At 44.7% G+C, this 27,571-nt stretch overlaps 1 protein-coding gene across 6 annotated transcripts in view; it reads right to left on the reverse strand.

Annotated features, from left to right (window-relative positions):
- The window catches only part of elavl4 (ELAV like neuron-specific RNA binding protein 4), a 272,046-nt gene that overhangs the window by 99,798 nt on the left and 144,677 nt on the right, over nucleotides 1-27,571 (reverse strand). For all 6 annotated transcript variants that reach the window (XM_051933169.1, XM_051933170.1, XM_051933171.1 and 3 more), the window contains 2 exons: nucleotides 16,670-16,756; nucleotides 2,587-2,827 (listed from right to left, as the gene is read on the reverse strand). In XM_051933169.1, coding sequence (XP_051789129.1) covers nucleotides 2,587-2,827; nucleotides 16,670-16,756 — 328 coding nt within the window. The remainder of the gene's footprint in view (nucleotides 1-2,586; nucleotides 2,828-16,669; nucleotides 16,757-27,571) is intronic.

Genomic DNA, 27,571 nt, shown 5'->3' on the forward strand with positions numbered 1-27,571 from the left:
ATGGTAACACCTCCGGGTCAGGGTGTATAAAAGGACTCTGGGAAGCCCAGTACACTGAGCTGAGCTGGGAGGTAGGGTGTCGAAGTGTCTGGGCGAGGAGGATTGGTTTGTTGGAGAGTTTGATTTATATGAATGGGGTGTGGAGAGTGCTTTGTGCACAATATTCTTATAAAATAAAGAATATTTATACTTTTACCTGGTGTTCAGAGTGGTACCTGAGGGTTCAAGAGGTGGACAAAGCCTCTATCTGTCACAATATATATATATATATATGGATAGATACTAGATACTGTATATACACATACACACGCACAGTATATGTGATATATACACACAGTATAATTAATTCAGTTCACTTTGCCAAGATGTGTGTTCACTTTGACACTTTAGCGTCCTTTTCTGCCAAAAGAAATCCGCTGAGATTCCGTGTTATGTGACAATAAAAAGAAAAACTTCCCAAGGGGGTGAGCAGGCCAGCTGGCATACTAGCTAGTACAGTGCCTGTAGTTTTTATAGGTGCTATGCCTTCTGTAAGTTTGAATAGTAAACAAGTGAATCATAAATTATCATCATTCTGTATGTGGAGCCCTTTACGGGAGTACACAAGTCAACAGCATTAGAAGGCCTGATTTAAAATAGTGAATCTCTGGTGCTAATTTGAAAGAAAGCATAGATACAGAGGATTAAAAATAAATAGGAAAAAACAATCTGTAAGGATGTAAGAGATTGCGATTGGTCACCTCTGCACCCCCCCCCCCCTTTATTAATAAGGCATACATCTGATTTATTTCTAACTCTGAATGCCTACCAGCCATACCAACACCTGATGGTCAGGATGTTGGTGGCTGCCATTTGTTTGGGCGCACTGCACATTTTCTGGTTGAATCCAGCAGTTGAAAGAGTTGATAGAGTATCTCTGGGGACCAAATCTGGCAGGACATTGGCATTTGTGCCATGCAGATGAGAGAAAAGAATGGGGGTTACGTAATACTCATTTAAGAGCAAATGCTAAGTGAAAGACTGAGCAACCTTACGACTCTCTTGAGTTACGCTTCACTATTGATACTGAAGAGCCGTCCAGCACTCCACAGCTTATTCAGTTTTGATTCATGGGATGGGAGGCCAAGGACTGGATGAGGGGCCCATCTTTAAACATCCACTCCTGTGCAGAAATAATACATTAAATTTAAAAACTTGGAATTTTTTTTTTCTTTTATGACCGGTGTTCTCTTAAACCTCACTTGACAAGATGCTTACCCTGCCAGAATAAAATGGCTAATGCTGTTTAATTTACCATGGCACAAGTTTAAGTTTCCTTATTTTATTCCTCAGTATTAAAACCGAAGACCTGAACAAAGCGGGCAATCTGTAAACCTGCCTTAGCAGGGACACTCGCTGAGCGCTGAACACCCGTAGACCTTCAGCTCAATCTCGACCATGGCCACGACGCACAAGTCGCTGATTTACAAGGTCAGGGCCTACAGCGTGGAGAAATCCACACGACTCTGCTGCATTTGTGACCTATGGAGAAACATCGAAATTAAACAACATTATACAGACGGGCCAGTGAGCACATCAAACCCACCAATGTTGCTTTTCAACTGAAATTCAATTCATTTTCATCTAGCTGTATACAAAGCACCTTCGTTCTGAAGTGGGTGAGTACACATGAGCAGCTGTTACTAGAAGTGCACACTATGGGTTTCTCCACAACTTTCAATCATTTTGTGCTTTTGTGTTACCAAATGTAGATGGCAGCACATGCAGTCACTGGTGTCCTATTTATGTGTTCATGTGGGAGTAACAGCTGCTGACAGGGTGGGGAGATGACCCCCTCAGCGGTTAAGATGGCACCCGTTTACCATACAAGTGCAGTACCCTCAGTTGGTGGTGCTGTTTAGGCGGGTGCTACAAAACTTGTGTTCTAAGTAGGAGTCCAGCGAATGCGGTTTACGGGGTTAGTGGCTCCCCCGACACCCTCAGTGATCCCTCAGCAAATACAACTGGCACGCTTCAATGAGCGTAACCGGCACACAAGGCAGTTAGATATGCAGACCAGAGCGCTGGAAGACGCCTCTTAAGAGCACCTCACGGCCCTGCCATCTCAGTGGTCCAGCTGCTGGGATGGGGAGTGACACTCTGAGCGATACCTCAGTCAACTCAGCAGTCTCTGCCGAGGGATCTGCCGTCAGTCGATTAGTGGAAAAGGCATAATAATGGCACCAAAAATGACCACTAACTGACGGCAACTGTATTGACTAAGATGTCACTTCCACGTCATAATCAAGCCTAAGGCTGACACACTGCAGAGCCATCGATCATCTTGGTTTAAATGATTTGGGATCTGTGACTTTGAGTGCGGTAATACGGCTCCACGGTAATGGAACTGCTCTCCCTCCTACTAGTGAGGTTGCTGTCATTTTATTAATAGCCGTGAAATGTTCTTCTGCCAAATAAGTAATAAAGCATGCCAATGCGGCCAATAATGCACATTTTCAGCCCCAAAATGCATATAAAGTGCTGACAGAAATGGCAGCTGTTTGTAACCTGAATCTAAGCTCAACGTCACACAAAAAGGAAGCTCACCTGTGATCTTGTCCCGGACAAGCTTACAAGACTCAATTTCGCCGATGCTGCCAAAGAGACTTCGGAACTCCTCCTGGGTCATGTTCTGGGGCAGGTAGTTGACAATGAGATTGGTCTTGCTGTCATCGGTGGGGCCACTTGTCTGCATGGGCGAAGGACAACTTCGACTGTTACTGGAGGGCCCATTAGCTGTTGTGGCAGTTGGCCCATTTGTCACCTGAGGCTCCATGTTGCTGATTATCTGGAGGAAGAAATGAAGACCGTGATGAATATTTATATGAACAACTGACAAAAAACCTTGCAGCATAAGACATGCTGGACTGTGACAGATGACAAAAGACATGGCAGATTATAAGAGCAGCCGAAACGTATAGGATATGATTCACTCGGTCGTGTACCCTGCCGTGAACACACAGACACACTTGTAGTTATTTCTGCTAAAAATCAACGCCTGAGAATCTCATTAATTCGTTGATATTTTAAGACATCCCCATATTTAAACGAGCCGTTCTAACAGCAACAGACAGGCCTACCTACATTCCGACTGGCACAGTGGGCATGTGCCCTGCGCCAGCGACCTCTCGGGGGTCCCCCATGTGCAATATCGCGCAGCTCCTAAATTACAAGTCGCTGCCGTGTCATTTTCATTTCCACGATAATCCCCCCTAACACGCCGCCATGTCAACAAAACCAATGATGGCAAATACAGGGAGGGGAGGAAGGCGACTTCTGCAAGCTGTGCTTGTGTGAGATGTAGGCAGCGACTCCCTTTTATTGCCAATGAGCTCCACTAAATATACATGGCTGTCGTGTGGCTCGGTGGCCCACGTGCCCATGAGACGTGAGGTGCAAGGGGATGAAGCTGAGATAACTTAGCAAGCCGGGGGTGGCAGATGAAAACGTCGTGCCATGATATGCTAATTCCGCCATAAGCGCTGGGATAATGCAGAGTATTCAGTTCATCTTGTGAATGCTTGCCACACATTTGTGAGTCAGCCCTGGCACTGGCACTGCTCTCCCTCATACCAGAGCTCAGTGAGGCACATGTGGCATGAGGAGTCATACGCTTAGAAATGGCTGCAGGTGAATCTGCGCACTCCGCCAGCAATTCCACTAAACAAGACCTTTAATGCAGCAGGCACAAGACAAGGTTGGGTCGTTGAGAGCAGCGTTGCAAATTTCCTTCATTATTTCTCCTTCTTCTTCTTTATTATTTTATTTTTTTCCCCTCTACCTTACACAACAGAGGCCTGCTGGTAAACAAAATTAAAGATCTGTGCACATCAGCTGTGATGTGCTCAGCTTCTCACTTTCAGCTTGTCAACTGCTGGATATGAAAAGCAAAAGGAATTAATTCAAGTGTGAAAGAGACGGAGAGAGCAGGGGGAAGGCGCTCCGCCATCACGCCTGTCTGTTTACGGAATTTTGTTTCACTGATACATCTATTAGCTCGTCATAAAAAAAAAAAAATCCTATATAATTAATAAATGTCTGTAAAACCCGCAGAGAATTCACAATGAAACCGAAGCGACTGTCTGGCCCTGAATTGAGGAGATAAGCAAATATGGTGGCGGGCAAAGAGACGTACTGCAGAAGTGCGAGCTTCTCCTCCATACTTGCCTGTCGGAATTTCATTCATCTTCTAAATGGCTGATTCAGTTTAGGGTGGAGGAGAGCTCACCCTAACATCACCGGCAACCAACCCTGGGTGGGACAAACAGAAACCGTGGCTACATCCACACTGCAATGTGGTGCTGGAAAACGAAGGCGATCTCCGTCCACACTAAGCCACGCTAAAGCGACTGAACTCGTACGACACAGCTGTTCACCTGCACTGGGCACACGCGCATCGGTGGAAACAGGACGCATCCTCCATGCTAGACATTCATTTACAGCTTACGTTTACACATGGAGAACAGCAATGGCAAATACGAAAAGCGAAAAAATAAAAAAACATTGTTTGGACTGACGACAAGGTGGGGTTGTTATTAAGAGTAACTGATGAGTGTAAGACGAGCAAAGTGGCAGAGGGAGGCGGGTCAGTGCAAGTATGGCGTCATTTCACAGTGCTACAAGGAGCGCTAATCACCAGCCTCCAATCAGGGAAGACCACGTAATAAGCATGAACCAATCAGAGTGCAATCAAAACTCTCGTTTTCACCCGTCCACACTGTAACACTGAGCTGGCAGTTTGTAAAGTAAACGTCTCCGATTCTGGGGGTTAAAAGCACTGGGGGAGTGTGGACTAACAGAGACCACTGTCAGCATGTTTGAGCAGTGTGGGCAAAGCCATTTTACTGATTCAGGGTTTGATTTTATACTTTTAACTAGCTGTCCCCGGCGTAGTAGTGAAACAGGACAAACTTTAAAAATCAACAGACAATCAAGTATTGCTAGCTAAGTGGAGGCGAGTTATGCTCCAACACGTGGCGAGAGGTACAGTGACTTGAATGGAGGCTGGCGCGTAAGTGAGGAGGGTCCCGCCCAGCTCCCCACTGATGACAACACGCTTCCCCCTACCTTTGGCCCACAGCCTCTGTCTCAGATTAGCATGAATGCCACTCCTATAAGCAAACTGATTCTTAGTGCAATGAGAGAAGTCGCAAAATCAACCAGAATGTTGCTGCTAATTCTAGAAAAAAATCCCACTCTAAATCCGTTAAGTAGTTCTCTCGTGAAAAGCGGACAGAGAGACACAGACATTGGATTTTATATACACACACAGTACTGTGCAAAAGTTTTAGGCAGGTGTGAATAAATGCTGTAAACAAAGAATGCTTTCAGAAATGGAAGTGTTAATCATTTATTTTCATCAATCAACAAAATGCAGTGAATGAACAAAAGAGAAATCTAAATCAAATTTGGTGTGACCACCCTTTGCCTTCAAAACAGCATCAATTCTTCTAGGTACACTTGCACACAGTTTTTGAAGGAACTCGGCTGGTAGGTTGTCCCAAACATCTTGGAGAACTAACCCCAGATCTTCTGTGGATGTAGGCTTCCTCACATCCTTCTGTCTCTTCATGTAATCCCAGACACACTCGATGATGTTGAGATCAGGGCTCTGTGGGGGCCATACCATCACTTCCAGGACTTCTTGTTCTTCTTTACGCTGAAGATAGTTCTTAATGACTTTGGCTGTATGTTTGGGGTCGTTGTCCTGCTGCAGAATAAATTTGGGGCCAATCATACGCCTCCCTGATGGTATTGCATGATGGATAAGTATCTGCCTGTATTTCTCAGCATTGAGAACACCATTAGTCCTGACCAAATCTCCAACTCCATTTGCAGAAATGCAGCCCCAAACGTTCAAGGAACCTCCACCATGCTTCACTGTTGCCTGCAGACACTCATTATTGTACCGCTCTCCAGCCCTTCGACGAACAAACTGCCTTCTGCTACAGCCAAATATTCCAAATTTTGACTCATCAGTCCAGAGCACCTGCTGCCATTTTTCTGCACCCCAGTTCCTATGTTTTCATGCATACTTGAGTCGCTTGGCCTTGTTTCCATGTCGGAGGTATGGCTTTTTGGCTCCATCTCTTCCATGAAGACCACTTCTGGCCAGACTTCTCCAGACAGTAGATGGGTGTACCTGGGTCCCAATGGTTTCTGCCAGTTCTGAGCTGATGGCACTGCTGGACGTCTTCGGATTTCAAAGGGTAATAAGCTTGATGTGTCTTTCATCTGCTGCACTAAGTTTCCTTGGCCGACCACTGCGTCTACGATCCTCAACGTTGCCCGTTTCTTTGTGCTTCTTCAAAAGAGCTTGAACAGCACATCTTGAAACCCCAGTCTGCTTTGAAATCTTGGTCTGGGAGAGACCTTGTTGATGCAGTAGAACTACCTTGCGTCTTGTTGCTGTGCTCAATCTCGCCATGACATGAAACTGTCTTCACAACCTCACCTTGCTAGAAGAGTTTGGCTGTTCCTCACCCAGTTTGAAGCTGTTTCTGTTTCAGTTAATGACTGTGTTTCAACCTACGTGTGACATTGATGATCATTAGCACCGGTTTGGTTTGGTTGATCAGATACCTGACTAGAATCCTACAAAATCCCTGACTTTGTGCAAGTGGACCTATAAGAATTGATGCTGGTTTGAAGGCAAAAGGTAGTAACACCAAATATTGATTTGATTTAGATTTTTCTTTTGTTTGCTCACTTTGCATTTTGTAAATTGATAACAATAAACAATCATTATTTATATTTCTGAAAGCATTCTTTGTTTACAGCATTTTTTCACACCTGCCTAAAACTTTTGCACAGTACTGTGTATTATATATATATATATATATATATATATATATATAATAGAGAGAGAGAGAGAGAGAGAGAGAGATGATAACGACCGGGAGATAAAGATAAGTTAGAAGACGCCAAGATCAAAGCCAGAAATCTAACCAATCAGAGCGTCAAAACTGAAAACACAAAGCAAAACTTGAAGACCAAAACCGGAAGCTGATAAGTAAAGGTCTCTAACGCCCCACAGTTAGATGACATTTGTCGATGTCAGAATTAAACACACAGGCCAAATTAATGGGGTTGCGACATTGACGTCGGTCACATTTATCGCACTTACCAGGGGATTGTGGGAAGCACTCGTCAAGGAAACATGAGACTCAGACTTCAAAATGGCGGCGCCCATAATAAATTAAAGATGCCATCATGGCAATAAGTTTTGACTACTTCAATTTGAAAATGATCATTAGTTTCACAGTAATACGGCAGTCTAATGGTATTTTGGAATCCTTGCCCCAAAAGCCCCCCATTACAGAGGCGTACTTTGTCTGTATGTTCACAGGAACCCACAAAAACACCATGGGTCAGAGCAGCGATAAACCAGTTTACAGGTAAATCTCAGCTTTCATTTGCTAGTCTGTGACAAGACGACCACATCTCCCATAATCCCCAGCAGTTGACTGTTTCCAGAGTTGAGAACGTGCCCACCTTTATACGGTGCCTATACATGATATTCACTCCCTTAGATGTCTACATGCTTTCTTATATATAGATATAAAACATCGAATCGCAGTGGACTTCATTTGGCTTCTCTGTCCAAGTGAAAACAGATCTCTGCAAGGGGGTCCAAATAAACCCCAAGTACAAACATAAAAGTATTCACCCCCTTCAATACATCATCCCTAAAGCATCACCGGTGCAGCCAACTGGTTTTAGAAGCCCCATCATTACTTATCACCTGTCTGGGTTTTCATTTGAGGCGAGTCATTATGGTGGTCAAACCTTCACAACGAGACCAAAAGACCACTCAGAACAACTTCATGAAGGGCACACTTCATTCACTGAATACCCAGCTAAATGAATCATGAAGGTATGGAAAGAGTATGGCAGAGCTGCAGATCTGACTAGAGCAGGCCATCCACAAAAACTGAAGAAGATGAGTGAGGAAGGCCACCAAAAGACCTCTGAGGACTTTGAAAGACTCACAAGCTGCAGTGGCTGACATTGGAGAGGCTGTGCAGACAAGAACGGTTGTCCTGGGTGCTTCACCATCTTTATGGTAGAAAAAACACGCAGGGCATCTCGGCAGAAGGCCCACAGGTGACTGAAATCGGCTGGCAGAAGGTTCTGTGGGCTGATGAAACCAAAATGGAGCCCCCGTGCAGCATTAGGATATGGGGATGCTTCTCTGCAGCAAGCTCTGGAAGCTAAAATATAAAAGATGGGGAGAAAAACCTGATGGAGTCTGCAAGAAACTGTGCCTTGGAAGAAGACCAGCAGGACATAAAGGCGAAGCTATAAGGAAAACACGGAAGAGAATGACTTGGAGTGGCCGAGCCAGAGTCCAATGGAGAATCTGTGGCTGCACTTGACAAAGGCTGTTCACTCACGACCTCCACGACCTCTGACACAGCTCGAGCAGTTCTGCAATGGGGAAATGGCCAAGGTGATGGAGAGAGAACCCTGAGCACACTAAATATTGACTTGAAGGGGCTGAATACTTATGAGATCAGTCATTTTGTGTTGACTATTTGTAACTCACTTTGCAGAAATGTGATTTCACCTTTTCTGTTGATCAACGTCTATTAAAGACAAATTAAATCCACGGTCATTCAGTGTCATCTGTCTATGTAAAGTGACAAAACGTCCAACATCCAGAGTCCACGCCCGGGTGTAATGTTATCCACTGTCCACAAGAGGGCCACAAAGGTGACAGAAAGCACAAAGAAAGAGGGACGTAATGAGCAGCATATCTAGAGAGCAGAGACCCCTGAAATGCACAGTGTGACTTCTGTTTCAATAAACGGGCATCCCACCACGCTATATAACAATTAGACATGAAAACTACCAGGGGGTGAAGACTTTTCCTAGGCACTGCATGCCGTATTATTCCTGAACAAAAGGACACTTCAGCTAAACGCCACTTAAAAAACACACACACACAGGCAAACCAGGTTTAATATCATTTAATATCATAAAATGGCTCTTTGTATTGTCATTTTCCACAGGAAGTGTCAGCGTGTTAATAGGAATACAAAGGTAAGTAGGTTGTTGCATATTGAGAATTGTTCTTATTAAAATTGAATTATACGCTGTTCAGTCAACTGAAAATTAGATAAAGTGAAAAGGTGTAAGGCTGTTGACATCACAATTGTTATTATTAAGAATAAGAGAACCACAACAGCAGGCGTTAATCAGATTTTCTTTTACCAACATTCAAAATGAACAATGGTCAGCTGTAAATCGGACTATTCTTAGACAAAAAGGGGGCTACAGAGTTTCCAACCGATTTAACTTAAAGAGTTTTACAGATCGAACAAGGAGGTGGTAAAATAATTCAAGTTTCTGCCAGGACTCCCACTCATCGTGCGTCTTCCTAGCTGACTCAATGGCCAGAGGGGGCGCTGTCGCTAAGGGTATCTTCTCTTCCACCAGCCGCCCCCGAGAAAACACCCAGTGAGGGCACACGAGCCCAGCCCTGATGCCCAGAGTTGGCCCCGCCCCTCCCAGTCAAGACGCCATAAAATCAGATGACCCATTTAAGGTGGCGGTGTCTTCACGAGACTGAAAACGATCTGCGAGCTCATTTTGGGGGTCAGCTGTCTTTTCAGTGGTGCCACAGGGCACCCTTTTTGCTTTTGTTTTTACCCCAACAATTTCTCCTGCTTTATCCTGGTCTGTCTGCTGGTCACATGTGCCACATAGCTTTCATTATAAGATGTGCAGTTAAAGACGTTGGTGGTCTCTGAAGCGCACATTAGCAGTGGTGCTCAATGTGTGTGCCAAGGTAAACGTCATGTGATGAGTGATGCACTAGTGTGTGGCATACAGGCTTTAAATTTTAAACATGCCCACTGCTCGCTCACCAACCAATATCTCCATACTGCACTGTTGTGCCACCTATTAATTGGTATCGTGGCGTGTGTAGTGCTTGCCAGCGCCAACCCAGCAGATTCCTGCTCTCTCCTCAGAAGGGCGGGTCGCTTAGCCACACTGGAATGGTGATCATATGACAGTGGTAGGCGCTGCCTTTTTATAGGCTGGCATTGAAGCTGTTTATATGAATGTAGAATGCCAGTTCATCCTGGTGCTGACTTGGTGCTGATGTGAGAGTCCGCACCATTACAGTAGTGCCTGCGCCACTCTGCTTCCATCACCTTTAAATTCTGTGATGAGTCCGGAGATGGACAGCACGTGGATTAACAGGTCAGCCTTTCAGTCAAGTTTGGTTCATATGCACCGTTTAACGTGAACACCTCCGCTGTCACGACCACGTAGAACGCCTCTAACTGCTGCTGTCACCTTAACTAACAGCTGCTGACCCTTTCCAGTACTCCTCCACTGCCATCACCTTATCCTTGCTCTAAATCCCAGTCTCTTTCAAATGCACTCAGACGTCAGTTTGGAGAAGACGTCGACCCTCAATGCCTGGTGATATCTGTCTGCCATGTCAGAGGAGTCTGCCCACTGCTATCGTTCGCTTTAATTCCTGTATATTTAATACTTCTGTTAAATTTCTATGTTGTGTAAATTCTTTTTAGGGTTTGCCTTCATGTAAAATTCTGTTATTTGTAAGATACAGTAGATAGAACGTCATTTGTCCCCAGGAGGAATTTTGGCTTGACCTGTCAGTCCATGTGCTGTCCCTGCTTTCCGTCTCAGGACTCGTTACGGCACATCAGCGTCCTTTGAAGGTCTTCCTCATGTACTGTGGGTGGGGGCCCCAAGGGGCGGGCCATCGTGATGTCATTGATGAAAGGCCGCCCTCTGCCTTGAAATTCTGAAGCTGGGAGCGGATCCTTTGGTGCTTCACTGACGTTCATTCATTATTGTAAGCATTAATGTTCTCTTCTCTGGGTGTATTGCTTTGGTCTTTGGTTTTTTGATTCTTAGATGACGGACATGGAGGTGTTGGATGTCGGTTGTCTTTTTAGCCATTTTTGTTGTTTCTATCATTGAATAATGGAGTCTGGGCTGACCTGCTTCTGCTGCAACAATCATTTGTGAAAATATTTTGAGGTGCTGACATAAAGTAAATTCTTCTTTCAAAAAGATTCCTGGCTGGATTGTTCTCTCAAGCCATTGGTTTATGGCTTCCTTTCCCTAGAGTGGCATTTGTTTGGTGTACTTTGGAACTTTTAAGGTGTGTTTTGAGAATTTTTAACTTTGGAAGCCAAATCCCCTACTTGGGCCTGAGTAGGCCGATGTGCTGACAAAATGTGTTCATGAAATCAGAAGGTGCTTTGTTACCAATGAATGCCGGCTGCTCTGTTGTCAAGTTCAAAACGCAAGGCAAAATCATAAGATTTATTGGAATAAAGCAATCTGAAAACTGGGAGTTCCCAATAGTTTAGAATCCCTACTTGAATGCAGACTTCTTGAAAATCTGTCTAGGAAAAGCTACAAAAAATGAATAAAGACTGAGATGGAAACGTAAGGCTGCCTTGGGTGAGGCCTGGTTCATGGGGCTTTGTTTTGCTATTTGCAATGCCCTCCTATCTTGACCCCTGCCTGCCACTGCACAATCTTCGAGGGCGAGGTGTTATTATGGAACATCGTGTGAAGTCTGAGCAGTGCTAGATTTGAATGTTAAGTTTTTTATTTTATTTTGCATAAAGACCTGCTGTGTTTGGTGAAGTGCTGGGGTGACGCTGCTGTCTACACAACTCCCCAGTCTGTGTCTGACAGGGTAACTCTCAAGTTCAAGAACATCTGTATGCCTGAGGGCATCCAAAGCCAACCAGGCCAGGCTCACATGAGGAGGGTCAGACAGTGGATGGGTGGGCATTTGTGGAGCAGGTGTGCATGGATGACCTTGTGTGGATCACTTAAAGTGCTACATGGATAATTGGCTCAGGGATTTTGACATAAATTCATTAATATTTCATAAAAAGCTAAGGTGTGCAACCAAAACAGAAAAGATCCACTAGTCAAAACATGGTGGGCTCACTCAGTCGCGGCAAATTCTCACTGTTGAAAACAAAAATGTTTGTCTTGTATGAATTAATGACAAGACAAAGATGTCTGACACTGTGCATACAAATGTCTGAGTGCAGCATCAGAATACTCAAACCTGTCATCTTCTCACCGCCTGAAGGACCAAAAAGCGGCAGCACTTTCAGCCAATCAGTAGTGGGCATGCTGGGGGGCATAGCGCCAGGGGAGTCGCCTTCTACCAGCAGACTGATACGTTCATGTGGTGCACAATGCAGGAGGCAAGTCATTAAAGAACAAAACTGTTCCTGTAGAAATTTTACAAGATTATGCCTTAAAACCAGTTATCCGTGAAAGCAAACCAAAAAGGGCCAATAAAAATGATCACCTGAAATGGGATACTGAGATAATTAGAAATATTTAAGTCAGTTTACAGTATTCAGGTGCTTATTAAATAAACAGTGGAAACTGACACTAAAATGTGCTTTCTAAACTGGAAACGACTTTGTAAAGTGTCCGGTCTGTTTGTATGGAGTTTCCAGTTTCCTCCCACGTTGCAAAGGCCTGCAGGTTACTGGAGTTCGTGTGTTTTGTTTGTTTTTTTTTTATTATACTTTATATTTAGAACGTTATTTCCGTTACGTTTGTCACTATGAATTGCCTCTTTAAATGTTCTGCTATTCCTTCTGCTTTGTGGGTGGAGCCACAGGAGACGGAGCCACTGTTGACCCCACCCCTGGCCTTTTAAGACCGAGCAGAGAAGGCTCAGGTGGAGGTGAGCATTTCATCTGTGGTGAGTTCCTGTGAAGTTTCTCTGCTTCGGTGGTCTTATTTTGCTTGTTTGTATTTGTATTGTTATTAGGCAATGGCTTTTTTTGGCCTATTTCTGTGCTTTTTGAATTTTTTCCTTTTTTTACATTTGTGAATAAATCTTTTATTTATAAACATTCGTTTGCCTCTTTGTGCACAAGCCGAGGGTGGGCAGGTGTAGTTAACGGTTATTTTCCTCCATGTGGGGCTTTTTGACTTTTTAGTTCTTTTGCCAGCTTTCCTTCCCCAAGGCCAGCTAGGCCAAAGCCAACAGTTAGCAGTGGGAAGCAGCTGGAGTTGGAAGGAGTCTCCTTGGGCAGGCTGGTGAGTTACCTTTTAGGAGGCCTCAGACGTCTGTGACTCCACCTCACAATACTGGGCACTCCTAATAGACTGGCATCCCACCTGACGGTATACCTGATGTTGCTAAGACAGGCACTGTGGTGATGTGTAGGTTCACAAAATGAATGGACCGAGTTTAGGAGCATTTGGTGTAATTACTACAATTTCTTCTGTGCAGGTATGAGCTGAAAACTGAAACCCCAGTACTGTAAGTCGGTTTTAGGAACAATGAATGAAGTTCATTTTGCACTGAACAAATTGTAATAATTATAATTATAGTTCCTAATTGTGAAATTGTAAGGGTTTTTTTCTTTTTTAAGTTAAAATGTAGACGGCACTTTCTGGGTTTTCATTGTTACATGTGCAGTGGCTTCTCATTGGCTCACACCTTACTACTCAATGAAAGTTGATTTATGGGCTAATTATTAGTGTTGATTAGTGTTGTTACCAATGATTGGTAAGTGCGGTGATGAGCGTCCTCCGTCTGTTTAAGAGCAGACAGAACATTTTATAAAGTGGGGACCTCCCCAGAGTGCTCTCAAATTGTGTGCATTATCAGCTTTAATGTAAGTAAAATGGAAACCTGGGGGATACGCTGGCTTATCTGCTGCTACGTTACAGATGAACTCGAAAGTGGTGCATGTGGAAGATGGAGACCGTTCTTTGGAACTGAATGAATTCAATGGCATAAAGGACAGCCTGGTGGAATTGTGGCCCGCCAAGATGTTGGTTCAAACCTCACCACTGACTACCTGGGTGACCCCGAGGGGCCAGCAGAAGCGCTGATGCTGCTCTTCTGTATCGTTAATATTAAGGTCACTTCATATAAAATGAGACACATAAACGGGAGAAAACGGCAACATCTCCTTCACTAAGACATTCTGTCTAAGGGCTACCGTGGGTTGAGAATGTCCTCACACTGCTTGGCTTTCTCAGTATTTTACTGGAAATGTTGGAAATTTCATTTTAAATGATTAATTTGCCATTTTGACCATTAATCTACACACAATCATGACAAAGTGAAAATATATTTTCAGGAAGGTTTGCAAATGTATTTAGGACCAAAAACTAAAATCTCTCATTCTGAGAAGCTTTTCAGATTCTTTCCTGTGGCCCTTCACATTGTCCATCCTGTCCACTTGAACTCTCCCTGAGATGTTTCTAGAACTTGATGGGAGTCAGCCTGTGGCCAACTGAATTGACTGGACGGCCTTTAGAAAGGCACCCCTGGACCTGTGGATACCCAGTCCCACAATTCATACTGCGTATCAGGACGTGACAGACGTCAAGCTGTAGACACCAAGGAACTCATGGTAGCCAGCCCAGGATCAAATTATGGTGAGGTGTAGAGCAGGCCAAGGGCATCAAACCAATAGAAAAAGCTTGGAGTGTTCCCAGGGTGCACAGTGACCTCAATTACTGTGAAATGGAAGGAACCATCAGGAGTGTTACTAGTGCTGGCCATCCGTTCAAGGGAGGTGACCAAGAAGCCAATGGGCACCCTAACAGACCTTCAGAAGTCCTCTGCTGAGATGGAAGCAGGGCTGTGGAGTCGGTAGATAAATCCTTCGACTCCTTCGTTTCCAGTACTTCTGACTCCTCTGTATTTACTATGCTAATGTATTTTCCATGTTGATCGAAGGAAGGCAACATACACATTGACGTTTAACCACAGAACTACTGGCTAGGAAGCTGACTCTCTACCACAATGTTGGCCAGTTTAAACAAAAGACAAAACCCCCTGAACACACATCAGGCCACAGCACACACTTCCACCTCCAACATTACACTTGTTTACACTCAAATGAACTTGTTAAACACATCAGATCTGAAATAAAAGGCAAACACTTGTTGTAATGTGCCATAATCCAGATTACAATATGTGAGTGTCAGGTTGTATAATCGCTCAGCTGAACTTTACACTAGTAGTAACACAACTATGCACTGGGCTTTATTCTTACATCACAGACCTACTTCATTAGGACTATTGTTTGTGAAATGGGACATTTGAACTTGCTGTATTTTTTTTTTCATTACAATTTAAAATTATTAGGAGTCGGAGTCGGTACATTTTTGCCAACTTCGACCCCGACTCCAAGTACCCAAAATTGTCTCCGACTCCACAGCCCTGGATGGGTGAACCTGCTGGAGGGATGGCCATCTCAGCTGGGCTCCATCAATCAGATGTTTATAGAAGAGTGGCTAGACAACAATTTACTTTTACTGTATAAAGCCACACAAGGAATGCCACATTGGGCTTTACAGGCCAGGTTTAATTAAGATGAAGAAGAGGAGATAGAAGAGAAAGAAGCCGCACTCAAGTAAAAGGCATACGAAGCATTTAAGGACTCGGAGCTGCTGAGATTTGTTGGTCTGATAAGACAAGTTGAACTCCAAGCACTGCACTGTATCTGCTGAAGCCCAGGCACCACTGCTCCTCACCTGCCTAAAACCGTCCCTATGGTGAAGCCTGGTGGCGGTGGCACCATCATTACTATGGGGGCACAGGGGCAGGGTGACTGGTCAGAATTGATATGAAGGATGAATGCAGACAAAAGAAATCCCACTCCAGACTGCATGCTACCTCAGACTGGGACAACGGCTCACCTTTCAGCATGACAGTGACACAAGGCATTCATGAAATACTATGCTGAAGTGACTTTGGGACAAATCTCTGAGTGACCTTTGGTGGCCCTGACTTAATCCCTGTAGGACAAGTGTGGAGAGACCTGAAGATGGCAGTTTACAGACACTTCCCATCTAATTCAACAGAGCTTGAGAAGATATGGCAGGTAGGATGAGATAAAGACAGAAAAGTCAAAGTACTGAATGAAAGGTCTGAATACTTCTAGGAATGACAGAGCTCAGTTTTTGATTTTGAATAAATTTGCAAATCTTTCTGAAAATATGTTGTCACTTTGTCATTATGGGTTATTGAGTGTAGATTGGTGTGCAAAAACAGCAAATCTACCAATTTAAAATGAAAAGTACAACACAGCACAACAAACTGGTAGAAAGTGAAGGGGTCTCAATACTCTGAATCCACTCTTGAAGCGCTGTGTTCAGTCAGCATTAGCAGTTGGCTTTTCGATTCTGCCATGGTCAATATCAAACTTCAAACAGGCAAAATAAAAGTGATTTTTTTTTTTTAAATTTACAATTCTTTGTTCTGTGTTTTCTCTTCGTCTGTTTAAGTATTGTCACGCATGCCTGTCCGAGGGTCACCTTTTGGGCTCATCAAAGCGAAGCACTACCACCCCAGGACACCGGGGGCGCAGATGCTTACCACCATCTCTCCTTTTCCACCCACAGGTCTGAGAGGCCTCTGAATCAGGGCAATAAACCCCACCCCTTCTGGTCTGCCTGTCTATCCTTCATAGCATGCATATCTATTATATAGCGCCTTTCACATCTATCTTTCACATCTATGTAGATGGTTTCACTGCAGTCCTGCCATCTGGATTCGCTTATCCTGAGACTAACACAGGTTGTGACAAGCCCCCAGTTCAAGCCCCCCCAAGGATAGAGAATGGCTTACCATCTTTGGCTGTGTCAGCATTCCTTTTTCTGCCCAGCCTTGTAGCTGCGGGAGCTCACCCTGACGCCACTGTGTCTCCGTCGAGCCCTGAAAGATTCAAGATGCAGTTTAGCAGATCATCTTCACGACGCCAAGCTGCCATATAATAAACATTTCAAGTATTTGCTTTTTTTTTTTGCTTCTCTCTTGCAATGACAAACAAATGGAGGTTGAGGGTGTGCAGGCTTAGACATTCATCTTGGGATATTCCGAAATGCACCGCCCTGTTGCCATTGACTCTTACTTTTATTTCTAATCTCTAAATTCACCACAAACCCACCTTAAAAAAGAAACATTTTAGACCAGCAACCTGTGTGGCAATGCATTTCTTGCCAGTTTCTTAAAAAGCACTTTTGACTTCCTCACATCTCTGGGGTCTTGTGGACTTACTAACTCTGTTTAAGAGGTCCTCACATTCATCGTTCACAGTAAAGACGCTCACTGCACACACAGGTGAATCTCCAGTCACGACTTGGCCACCATAACACAATAGATATCCATCTGGTGACCGCGCACCACACACTCCCAGCAGCTCACTTTCACGTTTTCTCGTCAGCCCCACATCACCGGTTATCATGGAGACCAAGACGTACGCGGGCACACCTACAGGCTCATGGGGGGCAGCGTATTGTACATCTTTTTGTGAAAATGAAATTGGAGAGACAATACTGTGGAGTTTGGTCCGTTTCTGTGAAGGATGAAGACCCGCAAACCACCAACACCGCCCCCAAACGACTCATTGGTCAGGAGCCCTGCCTCAACTCACTTGAATGTGATTCACTTTTTCCAGAAACGTTTAAAGTTGTAGTCAAAGTGCTTGTGTTTGGGACGTTGTGACATATGCGTCACGAGCCCTTTGGAGGTTTTTGTCACAGATATTTCACTACTGTGTGTCGTTAAACCTTCACTAAGGAGAGGCCAGAGAAGATGAGACACATTACAGGGACAGGCAAAGGTTTGTGTCTACAAACAGGAAATGTCAAAGCGAAAAACGCATGCAAAACATGTCAGTCAGGGAATCAAAAGCAAGAATCAAAGCCCAGAGTTATAGAAGAAAATCGCACTGCAAATCCGTAATCTTGGATGAGCAGGAACTGAATGCAGCGACCCTTTTTACGGACCGTCACACTGATGACTTCAAGTGCTGCACATCTCTGCTCATCTGAAAAGGCAACGGCGATGCAACTACAAACAAAATGGCGGCACCCACAAAACTCAAAGATGGTGCTGGATAAGACACAACAGCACAAATGAAACCAACACGACTTGAGATCCATACACCGAAGAAAAAGACGAACAGCACCTTCAGAACGTACTCGGACCCCTTCACTTGTTTCACGTGTTATGATGTTTTGCTTGTGCTAAAATTGTTTCAATTCGTTTCCTCCCCTCATCAAACAACACTCAGTCCTCCAGAATGACAAAGCAAAAACAGGACTTTAGGAAAAAGGACCAGGAAGTGAGCGACACGCCCAGTAAGAGCCAAGATTGGGAGGTCTAATTAGTGGAACTCAGGGGAGAAACCAAGAATCAAAGTCAGAAAATCAGAAGGGCCAAAAACTAAAATAAACATTTGATGTCTTCTGCCCGAAGGCATGTGGAGGACCAGGAGATGAAATGTTTATCAACCAGAAACAAATTGAAACTGTAAGACTAAACTGAATCCGCCATCGTAAACTCAAAAGGTCCAAGAAGAAACTACAGAATCGGAAACCAGAGAGTCGAGAAGGAATACGCGATTGCTTGTTTGAGTTTGGATAAACTTTGTTCCTTTATTAATCCCAGAGGGGAAATCGTCCTTTCATGTGACGTTTTTTGGGGGGTCAGCCATTGTACGGGCCTTGCTCAGTAGCCCAACAGAGTAGGACCCCTTCTTTTAGTGACGGGATTTGAACCAGCAACCTTCCAGATGCCAGTTTTAATCCAAATCACGGATACCAAAAGACTCTCTGCATTGGATTTAAAGGGTCACACTCATGACACAAGGTGTGGCATCGCGCTACACAACTTCCAGGGCAACCCGCGACTATGTGCCAATAGTGGGAATAATAATGTAGGGTCATCTGATTGTAAAGCAAAGTAAAAAGTTGTGGTACTGGGAATAATCAATCAACTCTGAGGAAACCATACTGAACAACAGTAAAGATAAAGCGGCCAAAATATCACCTAAAATACTCTTAAGAGATCGAAAAACCCAAAACTCGTAACAAACAGAAGAGCAGGATGAGGCAGCTTTTCAAGGCTGTTATGCTCCCCCAATACACCAGGTGGCAGCACTCCCAGAACGCTGCACTCAAGGCATACTGGGAACTGTAGTCCCGTTGGGCAGTCCTGCTGAGTTCTGTGGGTACCTCCAGGGGGAGCTGCAGGAAGGGACTGTCCCTATTTTTGGGAGGCTTCCACCTGACCCAGAAGTGCCTCCTTCAGCTAATGTCCTGGTGTCTGAGGTACTCCCAGGTTTTGGGTTAAAAAGGAGTCGTCCACACCTCATCTCAGGTGGTCTGAGTCTGGAGTGGAGCAGGGCGACACTCACCTGGCCAGGTCTGGAGAAAGAAGGAACAGAGCAAGGTTTGTGTCGGGTGGACTTCAGTAAAGGAAGAGCTTGTTTGAACCCGGGACTTGTGTGGTCTAGTTGTGTCTGGTCTTGGGGGCTCTTCAGTGCCCCCTACAGGATCAGCCATTCAAATGAAATAACAAGTCCACAGGCATAGCCCTAGTGTAGGGGGGCACAACCATAAAAATGATAATAAAATCAACCACTGCACTGTGCCGCATTTTATAGGGGGGTCCATAGGGTCCCACATTGGACTTCACTTGTGTCCCCCCCCCCCCCCCCACATTTAGTGCTAGATGTCCCGATGCCTAATGGGTGACCATCGTCAATTCAGCGAGAACCAAATGATGGCTGTAAAATGACGTGAGGGCACTTGAGCCTCGAGAAGACTCCAGCGTGGCGGCCTGCAGCACACGAGTGCATTGGTTACGGCGGAGCAGAGCGAGCGTCCTCCACTCCTGTGACTGTAATAAAAATAAACTCCGGCAATGGTGAATAATGTATGACTCTGGGAGAAGGTGTGCGCTTATCACCACAAACATCTGGAGGAAGTCCATTTGTCAAGAACGAGAGAGCACCTAATGAAACGACTGTCACTTGAAAGGCACAAAGACAAAGGGAGAATTGTAAGGGAAAACAAAACAAAACACCAAGCACAGATCTGCAAAAGCATAAAATCAAACAATCAGACCTCTACAACCCAGCGGCACGAGGGTGCAAAACGACGGCTCGAGCCTCGGGAGATGACAAGAACGCCCAGAGCACTCAATGTTTCTCAACAGTTGCATTTGTTAAAGGTGTACTGGGGGACCCTGGGGTGAATGGTGACCCATCTGGGTTGGTTGCCGGGACCCCGTGCCCCTCTATGTTACAAACGATGAAAGCACAGAGCTTCTCCGGTACCACCAGCCTGACCCTGCGAGGTCACACGCTCAGTTTTGTATGATGCTGATGGTGTGGTCTACAATATGAAGGATGATGAATCTCCTCACGTCAACGCGGATCACCCTATGACTCTGATTGGCCGCTTTGCTGACTCAGCATCTCCTGAAAGGCGTTTCTGTTTGTCTTCCGCTATTCTGTAAGTTAACATGGAGCAGATCGAGAAAAGACTAGTTGACCAAGTTAGAAAGTACTTTACTTCATCACCACACTACAAACACAATCACATCAGTTAACATCGGATTATGAAAAAGTGGAAAAATGTGAGGGACGGAAGAGTAGCAAGAGGGCAAAGAACTGCCTGCACTTCAATAGATCACTCCTGCCAACTAGCGTTCTGACCTGCACCCACAGCGTGGCACAACTGCGACTTTCGAAATGCGTGTATAGCTATGGCACAGGCTCAACACAGAAGTATAAATCTGTGCTTACGGTGGTTTGCCGTGGTGTTAGTGGGGGTCAATCAGGGGGACGCCATCTAACCGTCACGACGATTCTCCTGCTCACACTGCATGGACTGGAATGTCCTCGTTTGAAGATGGCGTCACCTCCGTATTCTCCAGACAGAAGGCTGTCAACCGCTACCCGATCTGAAGTGCTACGCAACGGTCAAGACGTCAAGTGGGCTACACAAGCAAGATGTGGCCTAAAAAAAGCAGTTTTTAAGTAGTTTGGTTTCTCGTTTTTGCAGGCGTGGATTAATAAAGTTGTTAATACGTACAAGTCGGCCCACCTTGTCGGTGGGTATGTGACTCCAGGATGCTCAGGAATAAAAGCATAAAGACGAACACAGGGGGCGACTAAGTTGGGGTGTGCCGTGCCAGGCCTTAGCAGCATCCGCCTGCCCCTGTCGTTTCTTGGGCGTATTTAGCGGGCAGTGCTGTGTGCGGGAATTCTTTTTTGAGAACATTTTTGTTTTTTAATAATTTTGAACCTCAAGGGGGTCAAAACCGCGGATGACAAACCCGCCGACCGTAGTTGGGTTTTAATTTTTATGAGTGTGGCTTTAAAAAGCGGTTATGAAGTAGTTTGGTGTTTCTTCTTGCGACCTTCCTGTTTTATTTTTCGTAGTCATTTTGTTTTAGTGTCCATTTTGGGTTTTGAACCATCCACAGTCCAAACTCAGTAATGGTTTCTGAATTATTTATTTACCATAGTTCAAATATTGGTGTTTCATTTTTTTATTTGGATTACATTTTGGGACCTGTTGCTGAGAGAATGAGGTGGAAGTGTGCGGTGGGCGATGTCACCACTGTGACGGGACAGAAGGTCAGCGCCTTGAACCGGAGTGGACAGATGTCTTACTTAGGGATTCCTGGCAAAAGAACGTTGGGCTGTGTTTTCTTGGGTTTTGATTCTGGATGTTTGCTTTCGTTCTTCACCTCTCGGCTGGTAAACGTCACCCTTGCAGCACGAATGCCTGGCGACCGCTCTGAGAAGCTCTTTAGTATGATGGAGGAGCTCGTTTGGCTCGACCCGAGTTTCTGCCTAACTCTACAGGACGGAATTCTTCTTCCTAGTCGACCTTCAGCCGGGTGTGTGAGACGGAAGAAAACGCCAGGCTTGCACTCCTCAAGTCCGTCCGTCCGTCTGTCCGCCCCCCCCAACAGTCCAAGGCCTGAGGCAGCAGTTAATGCTCGTCCTCACAGGAGACTTTTCGGAGGTTAAAGAGGCTTTCTGTTTTATCGATTTCAATTTTTTTCCCTCTCCGGTTCTTTCTCTTCTCCCTTTCCATCACCATCTTTTGGCTTCTCGATATCCTCCAGGTCAGTCGGAAATTCTTGACAATCAATCAGGAATTCAATCTGCCTCATCACACAGAGCAGTGGTTTCCGCAAAGATCAATAGGCCGCTGCTTTAGGAATGGATTGCACCTTTCGGAATGATAAATGTTTTCGGCATGAAAGCAATTTTTCATTTAACTTTTCTCTTCTTTGATTAAGTCACATTTTCTCAAATCAATATTCATTTCTTTGGGCTCTTTTCTTTTTTTTTGAGAGCAAGGATACTTGGCGAGGTCACAAGTGAATACGCGATGGGGCAGTTGTACGCGCCGGATCACTGGCCACTACATGGACAGAGACGTATTATTTTCCTTTTTCGACAATTAATCACACGTCGCTCCGCTCGCCTTGGATTATTTTTTCCTTTCTCAAATAGAAAAGCACAACATGAAGTTCATTTCAGCAGGTGGACGCTGAAGATACAAATGATCCTTCAATTCACATCCACTGCAGGCCCAAAATGTCGACTGCATTTGACTGTCATCCAATTCACTGAACAGATGTGATCATTTAAAGTGGCGAGAACATTTTTATCCTTCAACAAACTGATGAAAAGCTGAAATCTTGTGCTCCCTTAAGTATTCACTCCAGAGCCAGCATTTTGTGAAAGCCCCATTGCTGCTCTCGTCTCGATGTGAGCGTCTTCAGCCCTGTCAGCTTGAGTGAGGAGCGGCCCACAGACCCTCAGGAGCATTCAAGCCTGCCTGCCGTCCTGACAGGACCACTCCAGCGTTTTACCCTTTAGGTCTTCAATCCCCTGCACTTGGGCCTGAGCCCACTGAAACCTTGAGGTGTTCTCACAAAGGTCCTCCTCTACAGTTGACCTGGGCTGTGCCACAAGAAAAGCTCTGATCCACACTGCTGAAGAGACGTTACAACACAACAACATCATTGCAGTAGACCCGGCAGCCATCAGCCACTTGGCTTAAAAAGGCACAGTTCTGTCAGGATGTGGCGCTCGGGTCGCCCTTTATTTACCCTTAGAGACTTGAGCAGTGAGGGGCAGCGTAGATGAATGTCCTGCCATCCCAGCTGTCTCACTCTGGGACAATGACCAGCTCGAGGAAGAGTCTGGGCGCTTCTCATTTGTATGGACACCACGTACAACACCTTCAAATGCCAACTCGACCCAATTCTGATGCTCCTTTAAAGCTGCCCTGGACGTCTGATGTCCGTCCCCCCCAGACCCGTTTAACTCTCATTAAACATCTTAAATCTGTAGGACCGAGAGTGTATGACATTTAGGGTCTTTCATAGGTTGTGAACAAACAAAACACCCAAGATGGGGAGCAAAATCCACCAAAGTATGTGGTGGGTCAAAACTGACCTGAAGGACATGGACGTGTTCAAAATGTGCAGCAGCCATGCAGAAATGTGCCAAAGTCGGGGCCCTTCATGTTTCTCAACTGACAAGAGGACATGTAGGAGAGACACATCTATAGAATGTGCAGTGGAAAGTCAATGGTGGGTCAGAGAGAGAGAGATAGATATGAAAGGCACTATATAATAGATAGATAGATAGTGTAGTTGGCAGGATTAGATAGATAGATTAGAACTCTCTAGATGAGAACAGGCCATTCAGCCCAACAAAGTTCGCCAGTCCTATCCACTTATTTCTTCCAAAAAAACATCAAGTCGAGTTTTGAAAGTCCCTAACGTCTTACTGTCCACCACACTGCTCGGTCGCTTATTCCAAGTGTCTTATCACTCTTTGTGTAAAGAAAAACTTCCTAATGTTTGTGCGAAATTTCCCCTTCACAAGTTTCCAACTGTGTCCCCGTGTTGTTGACAAACTCATTTTAAAGTCACCGTCTCAATCCACTGGACTAATAGCCTTCATCATTTTAAACACTTCAGTCAGGTCTCTTCTTCCTCTCTGTAAAGACTCAGCTCTTTTAATTTTTCCTCATCACTCATCCCCTGTAGCCCTAAATCAGCCAAGTTGCTCTTCCCTGGATCTTCTCTAGTGCTGCTATGTCCTTTTTGTAGCCTGGAGACCCAAACTGCACACAGGACTCCAGATGAGGCCTCACCAGTGTGTTACAAAGCCTGAGCAGAACCTCCTGTGACTTGTACTGCACACATCAAGGCGCTATATAACCTGACATTCTGTTAGCCGCCTTAATAGCATCTGAACACTGTCTGGAAGTCGATAGCTTAGAGTCCACTGTGACTCCTAAATCCTTCTCATAAGGTGGACTCTCGATTTTCTGACTGCCCATCGTGTATTCAAACCCCACATTTTTACTTTTTATCTGAAATTCTTTACATTTACTGACATTAAACTTCATCTGTCCAAGTCCCTCTGTGATGATATAAAGGATTCCAAATTATCTGCTAATCCACCTATCTTGGTATCATCAGCAAACTTCACCAGCTTGTTCCTTCTATTCCTATCTAAATCATTTATATCTGTCAATGATCGATATGAAAGGCACTATATAATAGACAGACAGACAGACAGACAGACAGATAGAATGACCAAACCTAACCCAGCTAAGGAAGCCATCTTTCTGCCTGAGTCACCCCTTCACATTCACTAGGGTTAGAGGTGACCTGCACCACCCCCCTTATTCTGTGGTGGGATGTAACAGTGGGATATTAATTGCTTTTAAGTGTTTTCTTGATTTACCTGCACAGATAGCGCCAGAAGGTTGCAGGGATGAAAAGGAGAAAAAGAAATCAGGAGAAAGGAAATGAATGAGAAAGGTGAGAGCTGAGACGGGTTACCAGAACTCTACTGGGGTTTCCGGCAGAGGTGAGTGAGAGGGAGTGTGAAGTCAGAGAGACCCCGAAGTCAGAGAGACCCCGAAGTCAGAGAGACCCCGAAGTCAGAGAGACCCCGGAGCACAAACCAGTTGGGAGGAGATGTTTGGATCTGCTGAAGAGTGAAGGCAGCAGTAAAGACGAAAAGTAGCTGGCGTAGATACCAGTTTGCTTTACCCAAAAAAGAACTTTTAATATTAATAATATAGTATGCACTTAAAGACTAATGAATATTAAATAACACTAACATTTTTACATTATTACACACATTTTTTCAATCTTGTTTATATATTTTTTGGCTTATGCATCTTCAGCAGTGTTTTTGTGGTTTTTCAGCAAAGTCCAGAAATAATCCAATTTAATTGATCACAGCCAACTCACAAATAACCAAAACCCGCAAATGTCAAAGTCATGAACCTCGAGAAGTGACTGTGCGGATTTACGTATAGTTGGGGGGGTCTAATGGGGACAGGATTATTGAGGGCAATCTGGAGGAGCACTGATGATCAGTGCTCCCAACAGGAGTGACATCGATAGCCCTTCCGCTCTGCTATATGAACCTGCCTGACACGGGGACAGCACACTGTCACATGCACACGCAGAGGGGACAGCTGAAGGCCTCCAGTGACTGTAATCCTACTGTGGGTCCTAATGTCTCTCTCTCTCTCTCTCTCTCTCACCCTTTGCAGACAGGATGATTGACAGCTATGAGCCCTCTGACGTCACACCCAGTGACTGCCCAATTGGACCCGCCTCTTCCTGCCAAAGGACTCAAAACCGCAAACTCTGCTGTGTTTGTTAGTTTTATTGTGAGCTTGTGTCTGAAAAGACGTGTCCACAACTTCTTGCACGTTTCTGTTTGTGTAATTATACGGGGTCACCAGGCTGGGACTCCAAATATTTACTGTTGACTTGTTCCTCTCTTACTATTATATCTACTTTATCTCTCTCTCTCATGTTTTATATTATATATATATATATATATATATATATATATATATATATATATATATATATAATATAAAATATAACCCTAAACCTAAAAGTACAACGGTGATGTTTTTAATGTCATGTTTTTTATGTCACGCTTTAAATCGGGCTTATTTTAAAACCTACATATTGTCACACACGTGCGCGTGAGAGCCAGCCACAGGGACCAAAAGAAAGGAATTCCATGCCCAGCCAGAGCGTGGTGGGGTGCATTCAACCCTCTTGTTTTGTACCCGCAGACCAGACACGGGATATTCCACCTGAAACGAAGACGTCACTTCTGCCTCAGCTCTGAAGACGTCACCTCCTGTCCCGGCCCCGAGGACCACATCACTTCCGCCAACCTCCCTATAAAACCCCACTCCCTTCCTCTGTTGATCAGTTCTGTTTTGGACTCCGTTCTGTACACTATTGTGTTGAATAATTTGCTTATTTTGCAGCCAAAGTCAAGTACACTGGTGACTGCCCCAAACCTTTGTCTTGTGTCAAGGCGTCTTATTTTACAATATATATGTTTGGTACCGTTCTTTTCATAATTTATCAAACTTTGTGATGTTGTTAGATTTTCAGATTCTTATTCCGTTTTTTAATTAAAAACTAAAAAATATCAAGAACTCATGTCCCGTGAGACAAGACTTTGTGCCAAAAGATTTAACCACGCCCTGGGAGAGAAATAAAAGACAAAGAGCAGGACGGCTGCTGTACAGGCTTTTAAATGTTCAAAGTGCCGTGTGAGATGCAGATCACGTGACACGGCAGCAGGAGCAGCAAACCAGCAGCTGATCGAGCAAAGAGGAGGTAAAACAAAAAAACAACCAAAACTGTATTTGTTTCCCATTGTATCAGCGTTTAAGAGGGGGTTTGGGAGGAGCAACCGCGTCTCCTTGGGGTGCGTTCAGCCCGCCTCTTCAGAACGTGAGTGGCAGAGACGTGAAGTGAGCAGGGGGGAGCCCCCTAGTGTAGATTTGCAGTAAGGAGACTGTGAAAGATTGTGGGTTCGCTTCCCGGTTCCTCCCTGTGTGGATAGCGCTTTGAGTACTGAGAAAAGCACTATATAAATGTAATGAATTATTATTATTATTATTATATACTTTATCTATTTATATATATATTGTGTCACACTTGCGTGTCAGAGGATCACCTTCCTCTAACGAGAGCAGAGCTCCAAAGCCAAGACCTGCCCTGATTTATTGAAGCCAAGAGGTTTAAGTTGATTAATATTTTCTGTTTTGTGCCCACGAGTTCTCATTTATGTTCAGTCTGGAATGAACGTCAGATTAAATGAGGCATCCTGGCTGGCACCCCAACACTTCTTTGAGTTTGCCCTGTGTTTTTGCTCACACACACACACACACACTATAGAGCGGCCCAAGTCCAACTCCATGATAACTGAATTCCTCGACAAATCTCTTATTCTGATATGAGTTCGTTTCATGAAGACACCAGTGTTCGTCCACTTTCTGAACTGGTAACACACCACTGCAGAAGTGTTGGAGAGTGTGTGCAAGTGGGCTCAGCACCCCACCCTGGGTTGGTCCTAAATATCGCAGGCCTGAGCTGAATTAAGCAGATTTGACAATGTGATTTACGGTGTGTATATAGGGTGGTCCAGATCTAATTATGCAATTTTCATTATGCTATAACTTATCAAGTTTATTACGTAGAAAATCACCTGAAAAATCCCAGACCATCAAGAAGTGTGCGAACTGACGAGATAAAGAATCCTTTTTGTGCCGAACTGGAATCGTCTCCACATAAATCAAAGTCATCCAGAAGATCTGGATCTGCATAATTAGATCTGGACCACCCTGCACACACACACACACA

The sequence above is a fragment of the Erpetoichthys calabaricus genome, chromosome 10 (assembly GCF_900747795.2).
Source record: "Erpetoichthys calabaricus chromosome 10, fErpCal1.3, whole genome shotgun sequence".
Taxonomy (NCBI): domain Eukaryota; kingdom Metazoa; phylum Chordata; class Cladistia; order Polypteriformes; family Polypteridae; genus Erpetoichthys; species Erpetoichthys calabaricus.